Source organism: Caretta caretta, chromosome 2 (assembly GCF_965140235.1).
Source record: "Caretta caretta isolate rCarCar2 chromosome 2, rCarCar1.hap1, whole genome shotgun sequence".
Taxonomy (NCBI): Eukaryota; Metazoa; Chordata; order Testudines; family Cheloniidae; genus Caretta; species Caretta caretta.
Window position 1 is genome coordinate 76747112 of NC_134207.1, and position 17955 is coordinate 76765066.

Sequence of the window (17955 nt, forward strand, 5' to 3'; positions counted from 1 at the left end):
CCTAGCTCATGAGCTGGATGGGAAATAAACATTGATTAGCCTTTGGCTAGAAAAGACTGTCATGCTGTTCTCATTTGTGTGCTCTTTTCCAGCTGTTAAACCAAAGCTGGGAAGTTTGTGTGTTTTGAAACATAGTAACTATCGTTTTAATTATAGCTGGAGTTGATATTTAAATGGCAAAGACTATTTTTTTTCTCGATGAGACATATTGAACTGCTTCCAAATGGCTATATGCTACTGTGCATCGTAGAGATTTTGACTGTTCTACCGTACTCTGCAGTTTCATGGTAAACCTACCACCAGAATATCACACTTTCTACATTGTTTCCATCCCCCATGGTAATAAGATCAGAAAAGAGCATGTCCTTCAGTCTTACCCTTAATTTTGCATGAGAGCTCACAGTATCATGTCAATTAACATTTTAGAATTGAATATGTTGGCAAGTTGACAATCTCCTTTGGCATTCTATTCCACTGCTCAGTTGTTTTGTACTACGGATTTTTTTTAAACTTTCCCACCATCGCTTACACCAAAGCAGCTCTCATCAATGCAATGTTTTAAAAACACTGGCAAAGCTCCTCAAAAACAACGAGTCTGGTGGCACCTTAAAGACTAATAGATTTATTTGGGCATAAGCTTTCATGGGTAAAAAACCACTTCTTCAGATGCAAAGCTCCTGTGGCTGTCAACGCCAGTTCACTCTTGTTCGGTGTAAGCAACAGTGAGAAATCTTTGCAAAAAAGTCTTATTTTAGACAAGGCCTGTGAAGAACTTTTTTCCTTATTTTTTTCTGTTTATAGCTATAGGCCGCTGTTTGTTGTCCTGAGACTGTAAGTTGCCTTCGCTTGAACAGGTACTGAGCATCATGTGGCCCCTCCCTCTTTTTTTAGACTCCAACTTCAGCTCCCCAGAATTCATTTTGTTGAAATAAATCATACTTCTTATTTTTTGTTGCCCTTTCTATACTTTTCTCAACCCTTTTTTTAAAAACAAATTTGATTTCTTGCTGATTGGACTGGTCGGGGGATTGATAATGGGGTATAGTACCTTTCACGTTGGTCAGTTGAAGTCCTAGAACCAAGTGAGCAAAACCTGCCCATAGACATGTACATACAACTCTTGTTGACTTCCATGGGAATTGCACCTCCATATTTAAGGGCAGAATTTGGCCCACTGGACAAAGATGGAGGCCATCTTCCCAGCACAGGATTGCACATTAGAGCAGCTCTGTCAGTCAGTATTGGCTCAAGAGTTGTTTGAGGCATGAGAATTGACTGTTTCAAAAGAAATACCTATTTGTGGTTAAAAAATAGTAATCAGTGTTGCTGATTTGTAAAGATAGGTCTGAACCAAATCCCACATCCAGATACCCCCAAACTATTTGAACTTGGATCCAGACTTTGCAGCTTGAGTCTCTCTACTGATCATTAATTGGTAAATTCACAGCTATGCACATTTCTTGGGTATCAAGAGATCAAAGAGGAATAACAAATTAAGTAGGCACCCTAATGCTAGAGGCTGGTCAAACACTGACTGACATGTGGACCCACCAATGAAAGGAAGTATGGATTTTGGGTTTAGCATAATCTAAGGTTGTGTCTAATTCTGTTGCTCTGGGACTGGAATATCATAGGTAATGAGTATGGTATAAATACCTAGATATGGCATGAAGTCTGCCCAGAGGAGGTTGAAGCCATCCAACAGGGCTCACAATTTATTCTTTATCAAGAAGCATATAGTCAGCTTGTACAGTGCTGTCAGTTATTTGGGTTCACAATGTAGGGACGATTTTAGAGCGTGAGCTGATGTTTCAGCTTTCTTGTGAGAAAGTAAAAACGATTCTTCATTGTAGGAATAAAAACATTTACAAGCTTCAATGTCTTCAAAAGAAGAATAAGGGATAGTTCTAGGCTTGGTTTCATCTTGGAATGAAGACAGAGTGCTTTCTTCAGAATCTTTCTGCTGGAAATATGGTATCTGGTTTATTTAAATGGTGTCCATTACCTTTCTCCTTTTCCAACACACTCTCTACCTCCATTTAAAATGTTTCCAGAATAAAAAAAATTAACGTTTAAGGGGTATAAATTTTTAACCAAGATGACCAAATGTGGCCTTTTAAAATGTTTAGATTCTTGTAGCTCTGTATTTTATTTTCAGTGGCATATTTTGGTAAGTGAATGAGTCATGTTGATCTTCCTATTTTGTAAGTAACTTGAATGTCCGTTTACTAGTGCTTGTTGGGATTGAAAAGTGGTCATCTACAGTGTGTGTAATGGGCAAGAATGCTGTTTTATGAAAGTTAATGGACTAAAATTTAATTGTTAAACTAGAGCAACCCCATTCACTGACTTTTAAGAGTAGGATGTGGTTTTAACTACTTCAGCAGATATATAGATTATATTTACTAAACTCACTGAGTTAAATAAAAGCATCTGCTCTTGCACAGTAAAATGATGAAAATATTTTACAGGAATGCGCTGTTTGCCTTTTTGGTAGGATCCATGAAGCCATACAACTCGACATAAACACGCATCTGCCCACTGTCCCCAAATCCTTAGTATCAAAGAATGGAGTTCATACTGAGTATATTCCACCACAAAAGCTTTAGTTTACAGTTAAAATTGTTGGCGGCCATTTCCTAACGCAATCACTTAAAATCGAGGAAATTCAGTTCAGGTAATGAGCACATCCACACCAACTTCCAATGACATGACTGGCCACTGAAACATCCTAATACCCAAACTCTCACTTTCAGCTCCAGCATATGACCAACCACGGTGCTCTCATCCAATTCTGAACAATTGCACTCAAACTTAAAACCTGATCTTGATGTGAGATCCTGCTGCCAGTGGATTTGTGACTGACTGTGATTTGTGAAAAATGTCCAGGTTTATGGATCTTGGGTAGCAGATAAATCTACACAGACACACCCCTAGTGTGTAGTCTGTTCCTGTGCTCTAACAGGGAGTCGTTTGAGCAGATGGTGTAATTTCTTTTCTGGAAAACGTTCCCTCACTGTAACAGATCTTGGGAGGCAGGCCAGTCCTCGCTTACAGACAGCCCCCCAACCTGAAGCAAATACTTACCAGCAACTACACACCACACCACAGAAACGCTAACCCAGGAACCTATCCCTGTAACAAACCCTGTTGCCACCTCCTGTCCCCATATGCACTCTAGCGGCACCATCAGAGGATCCAACTACATCAGCCACACCATCAGGTGCTCACTCACCTGCACATCTACTAATGTGATATATGCCATTATGTGCCAGCAATGCCCCTCTGCCATGTCCATTAGCCAAACCGGACAGTCTCTAGGGGTATGTCTACACTACGGAATAAGGTCGAATTTATAGAAGTCGGTTTTTTAGAAATCGGTTTTATATATTCGAGTGTGTGTGTCCCCACAGAAAATGCTCTAAGTGCATTAACTCGGCGGAGCGCTTCCACAGTACCGAGGCTAGAGTCGACTTCCGGAGCGTTGCACTGTGAGTAGCTATCCCACAGTTCCCGCAGTCTCCGCTGCCCATTGGAATTCTGGGTTGAGATCCCAATGCCTGATGGGGCTAAAACATTGTCGCGGGTGGTTCTGGGTACATATCGTCAGGCCCCCGTTCCCTCCCTCCCTCCGTGAAAGCAAGGGCAGACAATCATTTTGCGCCTTTTTTCCTGAGTTACCTGTGCGGACGCCATACCACTGCAAGCATGGAGCCCGCTCAGGTAACCGTCACCCTATGTCTCCTGGGTGCTGGCAGACGCGGTACGGCATTGCTACACAGTAGCAGCAACCCCTTGCCTTGTGGCAGCAGACGGTACAGTACGACTGGTAGCCGTCATCGTCATGTCCGAGGTGCTCTTGGCCACGTCGGCTGGGAGCACCTGGGCAGACATGGGTGCAGGGACTAAATTTGGAGTGATTTGACCAGGTCATTCTCTTTAGTCCTGCCTGCAGTCAGTCCTATTGAACCGTCTTATGGTGAGCGGGCAGGCGATACGGACTGCTAGCAGTCGTACTGTACCATCTTCTGCCGAGCAGCCATGAGATGTGGATGGCATGCAGTCCTTCTGCACCGTCTGCTACCAGCCAAAGATGTAAAAGATAGATGGAGTGGATCAAAACAAGAAATAGACCAGATTTGTTTTGTACTCATTTGCTTCCCCCCCTCCCCTGTCTAGGGGACTCATTCTTCTAGATCACACTGCAGTCACTCACAGAGAAGGTGCAGCGAGGTAAATTTAGCCATGTATCAATCAGAGGCCAGGCTAACCTTCTTGTTCCAATAAGGACAATAACTTAGGTGCACCATTTCTTATTGGAACCCTCCGTGAAGTCCTGCCTCAATACTCCTAGATGTAAAGCCACCCCCTTTGTTGATTTTAGCTCCCTGAAGCCAACCCTGTAAGCGCCCCTCCCGGCGTCAGAGCAACGGCAAACAATCGGGCATCTGAGAGTGCTGTCCAGAGCAGTCACAATGGAGCACTCTGATGGGGCTAAAACATTGTCGCGGGTGGTTCTGGGTACGTATCGTCAGGCCCCCGTTCCCTCCCTCCCTCCGTGAAAGCAAGGGCAGACAATCATTTCGCGCCTTTTTTCTGTGCGGACGCCATACCAAGGCAAGCATGGAGGCCGCTCAGCTCACTTTGGCAATTAGGAGCACATTAAACACCACACGCATTATCCAGCAGTATATGCAGCACCAGAACCTGGCAAAGCGATACTGGGCGAGGAGGCGACGTCAGCGTGGTCACGTGAGTGATCAGGACATGGACACAGATTTCTCTGAAAGCATGGGCCCTGCCAATGCATGCATCATGGTGCTAATGGGGCAGGTTCATGCTGTGGAACGCCGATTCTGGGCTCGGGAAACAAGCACAGATGGGACCGCATAGTGTTGCAGGTCTGGGACGATTCCCAGTGGCTGCGAAACTTTTGCATGCATAAGGGCACTTTCATGGAACTTTGTGACTTGCTTTCCCCTGCCCTGAGGCGCATGAATACCAAGATGAGAGCAGCCCTCACAGTTGAGAAGCGAGTGGCGATAGCCCTGTGGAAGCTTGCAACGCCAGACAGCTACTGGTCAGTTGGGAATCGATTTGGAGTGGGCAAATCTACTGTGGGGGCTGCTGTGATGCAAGTAGCCCACGCAATCAAAGATCTGCTGATATCAAGGGTAGTGACCCTGGGAAATGTGCAGGTCATAGTGGATGGCTTTGCTGCAATGGGATTCCCTAACTGTGGTGGGGCTATAGACGGAACCCATATCCCTATCTTGGCACCGGAGCACCAAGCCGCCGAGTACATAAACCGCAAGGGGTACTTTTCGATAGTGCTGCAAGCTCTGGTGGATCACAAGGGACGTTTCACCAACATCAACGTGGGATGGCCGGGAAAGGTGCATGACGCTCGCATCTTCAGGAACTCTGGTCTGTTTCAAAAGCTGCAGGAAGGGACTTTATTCCCAGGCCAGAAAATAACTGTTGGGGATGTTGAAATGCCTATATGTATCCTTGGGGACCCAGCCTACCCCTTAATGCCATGGCTCATGAAGCCGTACACAGGCAGCCTGGACAGTAATCAGGAGCTGTTCAACTACAGGCTGAGCAAGTGCAGAATGGTGGTAGAATGTGCATTTGGACGTTTAAAGGCACGCTGGCGCAGTTTACTGACTCGCTTAGACCTCAGCGAAACCAATATTCCCACTGTTTTTACTGCTTGCTGTGTGCTCCACAATATCTGTGAGAGTTAGGGGGAGACGTTTATGGCGGGGTGGGAGGTTGAGGCAAATCGCCTGGCTGCTGGTTACGCGCAGCCAGACACCAGGGCGGTTAGAAGAGCACAGGAGGGCGCGGTACGCATCAGAGAAGCTTTGAAAACCAGTTTCATGACTGGCCAGGCTACGGTGTGAAAGTTCTGTTTGTTTCTCCTTGATGAAACCCCCCGCCCCTTGGTTCACTCTACTTCCCTGTAAGCTAACCACCCGCCCCTCCTCCCTTCAATCACCGCTTGCAGAGGCAATAAAGTCATTGTTGCTTCACATTCATGCATTCTTTATTCATTCATCACACAAATAGGGGGATGACTACCAAGGTAGCCCAGGAGGGGTGGTGGAGGAGGGAAGGAAAATGCCACACAGCACTTTAAGCACAGCACTTTAAAAGTTTACAACTTTAAAATATATTGAATGACAGCCTTCTTTTTTTTTGGGCAATCCTCTGTGGTGGAGGGGCTGGTTGGCCGGAGGCCCCCCCACCGCGTTCTTGGGCGTCTGGGTGTGGAGGCTATGGAACTTGGGGAGGAGGGCAGTTGGTTACACAGGGGCTGCAGTGGCAGTCTGTGCTCCAGCTCAACCATACACTGGAGCATACTGGTTTGGTCCTGCAGCAGCCTCAGCATTGAATCCTGCCTCCTCTCATCACGCTGCCGCCACATTTGAGCTTCAGCCCTCTCTTCAGCCCGCCACTTACTCTCTTCAGCCCGCCACCTCTCCTCCCGGTCATTTTGTGCTTTCCTGCACTCTGACATTATTTGCCTCCACGCATTCGTCTGTGCTCTGTCAGTGTGGGAGGACAGCATGAGCTCGGAGAACATTTCATCGCGAGTACGTTTTTTTTTCTTTCTAAGCTTCACTAGCCTCTGGGAAGGAGAAGATCCTGTGATCATTGAAACACATGCAGCTGGTGGAGAAAAAAAAAGGGACAGCGGTATTTAAAAAGACACATTTTATAAAACAGTGGCTACACTCTTTCAGGGTAAACCTTGCTGTTAACATTACATACATAGCACATGTGCTTTCGTTACAAGGTCGCATTTTGCCTCCTCCCACCGCGTAACTACCCCCTCAACCTTCCCCCCTCCCTGTGGCTAACAGCGGGGAACATTTCTGTTTAGCCACAGGCAAACAGCCCAGCAGGAATGGGCTCCTCTGAGTGTCCCCTGAAGAAAAGCACTCTATTTCAACCAGGTGACCATGAATTATATCTCACTCTCCTGAGGATAACACAGAGAGATAAAGAACGGATGTTGTTTGAATGCCAGCAAACATACACTGCAATGCTTTGTTCTACAATGATTCCCGAGTACGTGTTACTGGCCTGGAGTGGTAAAGTGTCCTACCATGAAGGACGCAATAAGGCTGCCCTCCCCAGAAACCTTTTGCAAAGGCTTTAGGACTACATCTAGGAGAACCGCAAATGCCAGGGCAAAGTAATCCTTTCACATGCTTGCTTTTAAACCATGTATAGTATTTTAAAAGGTACACTCACCAGAGGTCCCTTCTCCGCCTGCTGGGTCCAGGAGGCAGCCTTGGGTGGGTTCGGGGGTACTGGCTCCAGGTCTAGGGTGAGAAACAGTTCCTGGCTGTCGGGAAAACCGGTTTCTCCGCTTGCTTGCTGTGAGCTATCTACAACCTCCTCCTCCTCCTCATCTTCTTCGTCCCCAAAACCTGCTTCCGTATTGCCTCCATCTCCATTGAAGGAGTCAAACAACACGGCTGGGGTAGTGGTGGCTGAACCCCCTAAAATGGCATGCAGCTCATCATAGAAGCGGCATGTTTGGGGCTCTGACCCAGAGCGGCTGTTCGCCTCTCTGGTTTTCTGGTAGGCTTGCCTCAGCTCCTTCAGTTTCACGCGGCACTGCTTCGGGTCCCTGTTATGGCCTCTGTCCTTCATGCTCTGGGAGATGTTCACAAAGGTTTTGGCATTTCGAAAACTGGAACGGAGTTCTGATAGCACGGATTCCTCTCCCCAAACAGCGATCGGATCCCGTACCTCCCGTTCGGTCCATGCTGGAGCTCTTTTGCGATTCTGGGACTCCATCATGGTCACCTGTGCTGATGAGCTCTGCATGGTCACCTGCAGCTTGCCACGCTGGCCAAACAGGAAATGAGATTCAAAAGTTCGCGGTTCTTTTCCTGTCTACCTGGCCAGTGCATCTGAGTTGAGAGTGCTGTCCAGAGCGGTCACAATGGAGCACTCTGGGATAGCTCCCGGAGGCCAATACCATCGAATTGTGTCCACAGTACCCCAAATTCGAGCCGGCAACGTCGATTTAAGCGCTAATCCACTTGTCAGGGGTGGAGTAAGGAAATTGATTTTAAGAGCCCTTTAAGTCGAAATAAAGGGCTTCATTGTGTGGACGGGTGCAGGTTTACATCGATTTAACGCTGCTAAATTCGACCTAAAGTCCTAGTGTAGACCAGGGCTAGGTAAAGGAATAAATGGACACCAATCAGACATTAGGAACGGTAACATACAAAAGCCAATAGGAGAACACTTCAATCTCCCTGGACATTCAATAACAGATTTAAAAGTAGCCATCCTTCAACAAAAAACCTTCAAAAGCAGACTTCAGAGCGAAACTGTAGAGCTACAATACATCTGCAAACTCAACACCATTAATTTGGGCTTGAATAAGGACTGAGAGTGGCTGGGCTCACTACAAAAGCAATTTTCCCTCTCTTGGTATTGACACCTCATCATCAGTTATTGGGAGTGGACCACATCCACCCTGACTGAATTGGCCTTGTTAACACTGGTTCTCCACTTAAGGTAACTCCCTTCTCTTCATTTGCCAGTATATTTATGCCTGTATCTGTAATTTTAACTCCATGCATCTGAAGAAGTGGGGTTTTCTACCCATGATAGCTTATGCCCAAATATATCTGTTAGTCTTTAAGGTGTCACTGGACTCCTCGTTGTTTTTGTGGGTACAGACTAACATGGCTACCCCTCGAATACTCTACACTCCTAGTCCCCACCCAGTTTTAATTAATACAGTAAACATTGACAAATCGCTTCATGAGAACCATGAAGGAAACAATTCTTGTGTGTCTGTGTGTGCGCTTTGCCGAGTATATCTTTTTTTCATACTGTATAAGGATGACCTCTGCAATTCCTGATCATTACACTCAAGCTTTTTACTTGTGTATTGTTTTGAAATAACTTTGAACTCTCAGTGACGGAAAAAGATGCGTTAGATATGCTTTGTACTGCCTTCAAATGTCATGCACTGTAGCCAGTGAAACTGGTAAAATACCAGTTAATTCCATATGGGCATGATCATTATATTTACTGTAGGACTAAATAATTGATTGTTGCCAATGACTATAAAAAGCATGAATTTAACCAGCTGAACTGTAAGTTTGCCTTAACCAGAAATTTGAATCTATTATTGGATGTCTGCCTGTAAAATCTTCTTTTTCAAACACACCAATTCTAATTTGCTGTGTGTGACAGAAATGTTTAAAGAGAAGTTTTGTGTATGAGCAGTGAGCTTGTGATCAGAATAGGCAAGATATCAGAGTGGGGAGATTCTAGAAAGGCTGTGTGTGTGCATGTGCACATGAGGTTCTTCTGCCAATTACCTGACCTTACTTCAAAAACATGGTGGGACTGGAGGTCATTCCCCTGCTGTGGAGCAAGTATGCCATTTCCTCCTCAGACTCCCTCTCATCCTCCTTACTTGCTCAGGAACAACCATGCTGCAGGAGAGGGTGCTATAATGAAAATAGAAGAAATTATATTAACTAAAAACAGACTCCGTCTGTTCATTGGAATGTCCAGGAATGTGATAAATGTACCATTTAGAATTCAGTTCTGAATACCAATTCTTATTTTGAAGGCACCTTTTCTCTCTGGACTACAAATGGTGAGGTCATACTAGAATTTTACCTTCACATGGATAAAGTAGCAAGTACTAAAGGACTATTTAATCGAGTGGAGAAGGGCATAACAGGAACTGTAAATTGAAGCCAGACCAATTTAAATTAGAAATGAGGCACACATTTTTAACTGTAACAAATCGGAACAAACTGTCACGGGAAGTAGTGGATTCTCTATGTCCTGAAATCTTAAAGACTGGATGTCTTTCTGGAAGATGTTGTTTAGTCAAATGCAAGTTATTGGGCTTAATACAGGAGTAAGTGGATTAAATTCTGTGACCTGTTTTGTACAGGAGGTCAAACTAGATTACCTAACGGCCTCTTCTGGTCTTAAATCTATGAATTCACACAGAACACATCTTTTAAAAAATGTGTAGGTGGGTGGTATTTTGATGGAATGGGAGCATGAAATGTGGCAGGAATAGAGCAGATGGTGGCCATTGCAAATGGAGTATTAGAAGTTGCCTGTTACAGGAAAACAGGACTATATAAAGTATCTCCTTTGTGGAGGGTCTCAGCAGGGAAAATAAAAACAGTTTGAGATGGTGAAAGTATGAGAAGTTCTGCACTAATTATCTGTCTGGAAGAACTTGGAGGATCCAGTTCCAGGAGTGGAGAGGGTATATGAGCTTCTGTAGTAGTTGATGGGATTATGTATTTCCAAACTTGACAGCAAGTCCTCTTTCAACCTTGCTTTTATGAAAGATTTTTGGCCATGATTGGTGGGGAAAGGGGAAAATAAAACGTAAAATTGTTGGTGTTTTTGCCCCACAATTCCTGGCCTATGTAGGTTACACATCAGTCTCTGATTACTTTAAAGGCATTGTAATAGACAGAATGAATTTGCCTTAAGGCTCTTTCCTGTGCTTTAAGTAGAAAGACTGAATGTGATTTGAAGATAGGTAAGAGCAACATTTTCTGTAGGAGACAGAGCATGGTATATGGACTGTCAAATACACTGTAATGTAAATGCTATGGCCACAGAACCCAGTGTGTGAGGTATTGTAATGAAGATATCTTACCTATAGACTGCTTTGTGGGTTCTTTTTGTTGTCTTTTTTTACATTATGGGGTCTATTGCTCTTTGAAAATTGTATTGCACCTGCTTGAATGGCCATGTGACATGACTCTCACAGGCGCCATGCATGCCAAACACTTCTGTCCTGACCAGCAATAGTGAGTGGCATGTGCATCTGAAATTCAGCAGGGACACCCAAAGGAGATGTAGAGGCTGGACAGTTTTATGGGGGAAATGAACTGGGAGTGTTTTGGATGGGCTTGATAGCTGCCAACGGACAAAGGAAGGGCATCTGGCAAAACCACGTAAGCAAAGGTTGGCTTTACATTTCTTGCTGACCTTGAATTTTCATTTACTTCAGCATCAGAAAATTTTGGTATAAAGACTGCAGGATTGAGCCTCAACTAACAGGAATCGCCAACTGGGCAGTGAGTGGGAAGAGAGTAGAATGACTAAACTGAAATATCTTCCCACCCCCAGGAGTATATCCAGTGACCTGTTCACCATAACTGTTATGACTGCAAATTCTTGTAGAACAGTCTAGAGCACAAAATGGAAGTCATCCTCTGAATGGACTGAACCTGTGGGAGGAGATATGCTAATTTCAGATGTTAATGTTATAAGCTCAAAATATCTTTGCATATAGGAATAACTGACTTGTTACTGTCTGTAAAGTTTTCTTATCTAGGACACTTAACAATGTGGTACTGTGTCTTATTTCACGTATAACTTGTTTTATCTTTGTCTGTGATGCCTGTTTAAAATGTTTTCCTAAATAGGATTAAAGCAAGCATTAGTGCTACAAAAGTGTTGATCTGAATACATTATTTAATGTAAATGACAGATGATGTTTACCAACTACATCTGTATGTATAAAAAACTGAGATCTGAGTTTAGATTTCTATGTGACTGCACCATGTCCTGTTCGTCTATCCTCAGAGGCGTGTGTTCCACTGCTATCTTTTTGATCAGAACATGGATCCACTGCAGTACTGTGCAGTACAATAGGAGATACTTGATTAGTCTTATAAGTGCTTCTGCTCTTCAGTGTGCAGAATTGTGCTTGCTTGTATTTTGTGGTTGAGCATATAATTGCGAAGGTGGATGACGAAATGAACCTTTTTGTTTAGCAACAAAATATTTTGGTTGTGTAACTCCATAATTCTCAATAGCAATTAATGTTGATTTTGTACAGACAATTCCAGTGTGTTCTTTAATAAGGCTCATCTTTGTGTATGGGGTTGGGAAGTCTTCCCTTGTTCTGTTCCCTCTCACCACTTGCTGCAAAACCCCCAGTAAAAGGTATGAGTAAGCACACTGGTTATCTCTGTATTTTGAAAATTTAAAATGTCATGTGCTTCTCATTAAGGGAGCTAAATAAAAATAAATGGAGGCCAAAAAGCCTGCTCATTCTAGCTTTCTTCATAAGAGCCCTAGAGTCGCTGCTGAATAACTGAATCACATTTTTCTAGAATTCATATACTAGTGTTTAATTTTATTTTATTTGTAAGAGTAAATTGCTAAACGAAAATGTATAAGATTGTAACCTGTCTTCAGAAACTTTGCTATTTAAGTTGGGTAAAATACTTAATTGCTGCAGTAAACAGTAATGCAGAATAAATGGCTTTAAGTTGTGTAATACAGAGTTAAGTATTTCTTTATGCAGTGAATCTGATATAAAATTACATCTGTTTTGCAGGAGACCCTGTAGAAGGCCTTCGAGAGAATGATTACCTTGTGATTCATTCATGCCGGCAGTGGACAACAATTACAGCTCATAGTCTGGAGGAGGGTCATTATGTCATAGGGCCAAAGATAGAAATCCCTGTACATTATGCAGGTAAAGCTATTGTTGATTTTTAAAATAAACTATCAAAGAAAATGAATTGCCTGTCAATTACATTGATCACTTCTTTGCTTGGCAGAGAGAAGCTAGATATCTGATGTTAGAGTGATTGTGGCTGAACCTTGTAACAGTATCTGAGAGCATAAGAGGAACTGAAACCATGCCCAGGGCTACTGCTTTAGATTGAATGCATTTGTATTTATTTAGGTAGCACGCTGGTAAATCACATAACTATTTAGTAGAGCTGTCAAAAGATTAAAAAAATAATCACAATTAATTGTGAGATTAAAAAAAAATTCATGATTAATCAGTTTTAATTGCATTGTTAAAAAAATAACAGAATATCCATTTAAATTCAGCATGGAAGCATGTCCTCTGGAATGGTGGTCGAAGCATGAAGGGGCATACAAATGTTTTGCATATCTGGCATGCAAATACCTTGCAACATCGGCTACAACCGTACCTATTCTCACTTTCAGGTGACCTTGTAAATAAGAAGTGGGCAGCATTGTCTCCCATAAACGTAAACAAACTTGATTGGCTGAACAAGAATTAGGATTGAGTGGATTTCTAGGCTCTAAAATTTTACATTGTTTTGGTTTTGAGTGCAGTTATTTATATTTATATATAAAATTGTACATTTGTAAGTTGCACTTTCACGATAAAGAGATTGCACGTACAATACTCGTATCAGGTGAATTGAAAAATACTATTTTTACAGTGCAAATAGTTGTAATAAAAATAATATAAAGTGAGCATTGTACACTTTGTATTCTCTATTGTCATTGAAACTAATATATTTGAAAATGTAGAAAAACATCAAAAAATATTGAAATTGGTATTCTATTAACATCGCAATTAAAACTGCGATTAATCATGACTTTTTTTTAATCTAGTTAATTTGTTTTGTGTTAATCACTTGAGTTAACTGCGATTGACAGCCCTACTATTTAGTAAAATAGGATATAATTTTGGAGTATAATTAGTTGCCAGTAGTTATCATGTGAACACGTTAACAATATTTCATAGTATTTTTGAATACTTTTTTAGTGGTAGCGCAAGTGAAATAGGACAGAGATGGAATAAATTTTACACTTAGCAGCATATTTTCGTGGTAGGGGTTTATAATAGTACCACAGTAACAGCCAGAGAGTGATAGTATAATGCTATGATTTTATAACTCAACGTCAATACCTTCCTGCTACAGACGGCACAAAGTCTGCTTCTTTTACTGTTACACATAAATGTGGTATAACTAATTAATATCACTTCCAAGTTACTTTCTTTGTGGCAAAGACTGTTTTAGTACTATTTTGTATTACCTAAGAATTTGCTGTATTTTTTCCCAAATTGGACCGGATAACATGTTTAGCATTTAAATAATATCTATCATAGAAAGATATATAAACTCCTCTCGGTGGGGGGAAAAGCTGGTGGGGGCTGATGGGAGGTGCCATGGACACCTTGAGTTATAAACACTAAAAATATGAGAAACAAAATTGGAGCCACATTTTCCTTTTCTTTCCTATATTGTGTTGACTAGATTACTGTCCTTTTGTTAACACAGTCTTTTTGGTTCACTCAAATACATAACTAACGTAATAAAAGTATACTTAGTTGTGGAAGAGCTCGCTGGCATTAAAGCAAAAAGTTTTGAATATGAAAGACTTGCAGCAGTGATATGCTATATCTCAATGATGGGACTTACTCTAGTTTTTTCCCCATTTCTATTTCTCCTTGGAGTTTGGAAGCTTAATTTAAAAAGCTACATTTATATTCTTCAGAGTGAAGGCACATAAAGTATATCATAATGTGTGGCATTAAACTTGTTTAGTATAAACAGTGTTTAGTTTATGCATACTAACAGCAATCTGATAGATCCCCTCACTGCCTGAGATGTAATGCTTTGGCCAAATAAACACTTAGCTTTCTACATGCTGAATGTGTGTTCTGGAAGATGGTGAACATAAAATTAACTAATTTTTGGCACAAAGGAGTGTTGACATCTCAAGGGGTTTATTGATGCATGATTTATTACTAGTGATGTCTTTTTGCAGTAGTTAACTTATTTCCTGTTTTTCCTTGAAATATTGATTTCATTAATTCTGAATTTGAGGTTAGGTTTAGATCCTAATCTGTTACACTGGCATGAATCCAGAGTCACTCCACCCTATGTAGTAACTCCAGATTTACATAGATGTCACTGAGATAAAAATCTGAAATAATTAGGCTATACTCCAAGATCCCACAGAAATCTAGTTTTGCATAAGGACTCTATCAGTATAGGATGTGTCTAATACCAACAAAAAAAGTGTGTTTAATATGCATAATACACTTTGCTACCAGTAAAGAAACCATCACAGGAAAAATAAAACACTTACTAGAAAAGTAAAGCCATCTTTTTCCCTCCTACTTAAGTGTAATTCATTATATTGTAAGCTAAACATAAACATTAAAATGCCTTCCATGGGTATAGAAAAGTTCTGATGAAAAACTAAATACCAACTTCTGAATTTTACCTTAACTAATGAAGAATTTCAGAGCTTACTCTATATGAGGTGAACATACACACTTGCTGGGTTCTGACACTGTCCTGAAATAGCTTTAGACATTAGTTAGAAATTATTTTGAAAATATGCAATGTTACAGGTGATGATGCACTGGGAAAGAAGAACTTGTGTAAGTGTGTGTGTAGCCTTTTCTCAGAGAAGTTTTCGTAATCTACTGCTTGGATGGTGTGTTTACGTGGATTTAGTGGCAGCTTCTCCACACTAACGTACTCAACTGCCAGCCCTGATCCAAATGTTACTAAAGGGTATGGTCTTCATCTGTAGTTGGTGTTGATGTGTACTGGAGGTATATTTACCTACTAGCCAATTTATATAAAAAATTCTGATTTGTATTTGTAAAAATGCCCATCACTTGGCAGGTTGTTTGCTGTGGATTTACACCATTTAGAGTTGTCTTAATGGCCACTCTAAAGCTAGCCTCTGAAGGATTAAAAATGTCTGTTGGTGCTTTTTGTTATCATGTGATCTAAATGTTGTACTTCTATAAATCTTGGCCATCTAATGCTTTGCTGACTATTGTTTTTTAAATGAATGCTGTAACTTTAAGCTCCTATGAATTGGGAACATGCAGTGTGAACACCACACTAGCATTTTGATATTATTATTATTAAAATTTTATACAAGGCCTATAGAGTTCCTTTGGTTGTTAAAATAGCAATTTTTTTTTTAAGGCTGGAGTGGCTTTTTCTGTCCAAATTATTTTAAAGTAATTTGCATCATGATCTTTGAGTGCAACTACTGAATGAGAAGGGTAGGTTGAAACTAATTTTATTCTCCTGGATTATAGGTTTAATTACTATGAGACTATCATTCGTATACGTAACTGCTAGTATTGAGCAAGCATTATTTTTGCTACCCCTCAAAATGAGGTACAAACACTGTTTTTTAGAAAGTTAAATATTAATATTTATTTAACTCAAAGCTTTTTTAGCGGGATGGAAATGAATTATCGAATGATGACTCCTGGGTTTAGCTCTACTGTCCTGCTGACCATCACTTCCAGGGTTTTTCCACTACTTCAGTGTAAATATTCTACTGTGGATGGTTACAAGGTTAGATTTTTGTTGGAGAGGAACAGTTAAGTATGGCACAGCTGTAAGTCTGTGAGTGTTCCCTTTTGAATACTGTTTCCAGTCTGCTTCCCTGTAGAGTAAAAGCTAAAGTTAATGTAGCGTCTAGTTCAATTTTCATATAATTAAAACAAAATGGCTAATGTGATCTGGCTCCTAAAACAAAAGATAAGTCTTCACATGGATGTTAAATGAAGGGTGGGTCAAAATTAACATTTTGATTGTGAGTTCTGTCTTAATGTGTATGAATAGAATCTGGCTTCATGAGAGTTTAAAGATATTAGATTACTCAGTATTGGTGTTAATTTGCTGTCTAGTGTGTATGTCCTTTCCCAGGGTAATTGGTACCCACCATCTTATTTCATAAACGAAACCTATCAAGGAGGCACCCTGTTGTAAAATAGCTTTATAAATGTTTAAAATACACCTAGTCCTAGATGAACACCCTGAACAAATGGACATCTGTCTCTGTAGCATCTTCAACTGATTGTGTGAATTATGCATGAGCCAGGCTGGAAAAATTAATAACATCAGCTCAGGCAATGGTCTATAGCTTTCTGGATGTTAGCAAAAAGTAGTCTGTTCGGGGGTGGGGAGGGGGAACCTGTCTTATTATCTTATGTTGGGGCATAGGACTGAGGGACTTCAGTGATTAGACTTTCATTTTGAAACAAAAGGGACTCTGGAAATGGAAAGCATGCAGAAGCAGACTGCAGTATACTGCTTCTTATCAACATTGATTGCCTTCCTCATCCCCGTCTGTGGTGGTCCCCTTGGAGTCGGTCGGAAAGGTGAATTTTCTTGTTTAATGAATGATGGCTCCATAATCAAACACTTTGATCCTCAGTGTGCTACACACCGGCACTTTACATAGGCTTGAAAGGGAGTATGTAATACACTGGCTGCTGCATGTGCTCATTTGTCCCTGCACTGGCTATACAGGCTTCTACTATCTTGGAACTCCTTTAGGTGTCTTTTTGCTCAAGAAGTAGAGGCTTTTCGATGCTGAGGGTCCCAGGTTCAGTCATTGCTGATGACCATAATGTGTCTGTGTGTGGTTCATTATACCTGCATGTCTTTTCTTTGAAAGTCCCTAGAAGTGGACACGTTACTTAGACTTGTCATTCTGCAGGCATTACATGTGGAGCAAGGACTTCAATCATTCTAAAAATTGACAGAGCCATGTGTGTGATGGTGTTGTTTTTTCTTTAAAACGAACAAAACAAAACTTTACAGAACAACAAAGACGTTGTGGGTAAGTATAATACAATATAATACGTGAAGGGTGTGGAGAAAGCCAATAAGGAAGTGTTGTTTACCCCTTTGCATAACACAAGAACTAGGTTCACCCACCTAGTGACATTAATAGACAGCAGGTTTAGAACAAACATAAGGAAGTATTTCTTCACACAACACAAAGTCAACCTGTGGAACTTGTTGCCAGAGGATGTTGTGAAAGCCAAAAGTATAATTGGGTTTAAAAAAGAATTAGATAAATTCATGGAAGATAAGTCCATCAATGACTATTAGTTAAGATGGGCAGGGATGCAACCCCATCCTCTGGGTGTTTCTAACTGACTGCTGGAAGCTGGGACTGGATGACAGGTATTGGATCACTCAGTAAATTGACCTGTTCATTCCCTCTGAACCATCTGGTACTGGCCACTGTCAGATGACAGGATACTGGGCTAGATAGACCATTCATCTGACCCAGTATGGCCATTCTTATAAAGGGGGGGGGAAAGCTGGGGGGGAAAGAGCTAGGCAGGGAAGATAAACAAGATAAACT

General features: G+C 41.5%; 2 protein-coding genes across 5 annotated transcripts in view; one reads left to right on the forward strand and one right to left on the reverse strand.

Moving 5' to 3' along the window:
• GAREM1 (GRB2 associated regulator of MAPK1 subtype 1) overlaps window positions 1–17955 on the forward strand; it is a 127296-nt gene that overhangs the window by 18017 nt on the left and 91324 nt on the right. For all 4 annotated transcript variants that reach the window (XM_048840545.2, XM_048840546.2, XM_048840549.2 and 1 more), the window contains exon 2: window positions 12380–12520. In XM_048840545.2, coding sequence (XP_048696502.2) covers window positions 12380–12520 — 141 coding nt within the window. The remainder of the gene's footprint in view (window positions 1–12379; window positions 12521–17955) is intronic.
• LOC142070774 (myb/SANT-like DNA-binding domain-containing protein 7) lies at window positions 5999–8181 on the reverse strand. The gene is made up of 2 exons (XM_075124744.1): window positions 7267–8181; window positions 5999–6678 (listed from the first exon to the last, which is right to left on the reverse strand). The coding sequence occupies exons 1-2, from the start codon at window positions 7846–7848 to the stop codon at window positions 6661–6663; spliced, it is 600 nt and encodes a 199-aa protein (XP_074980845.1). The 5' UTR covers window positions 7849–8181; the 3' UTR covers window positions 5999–6660.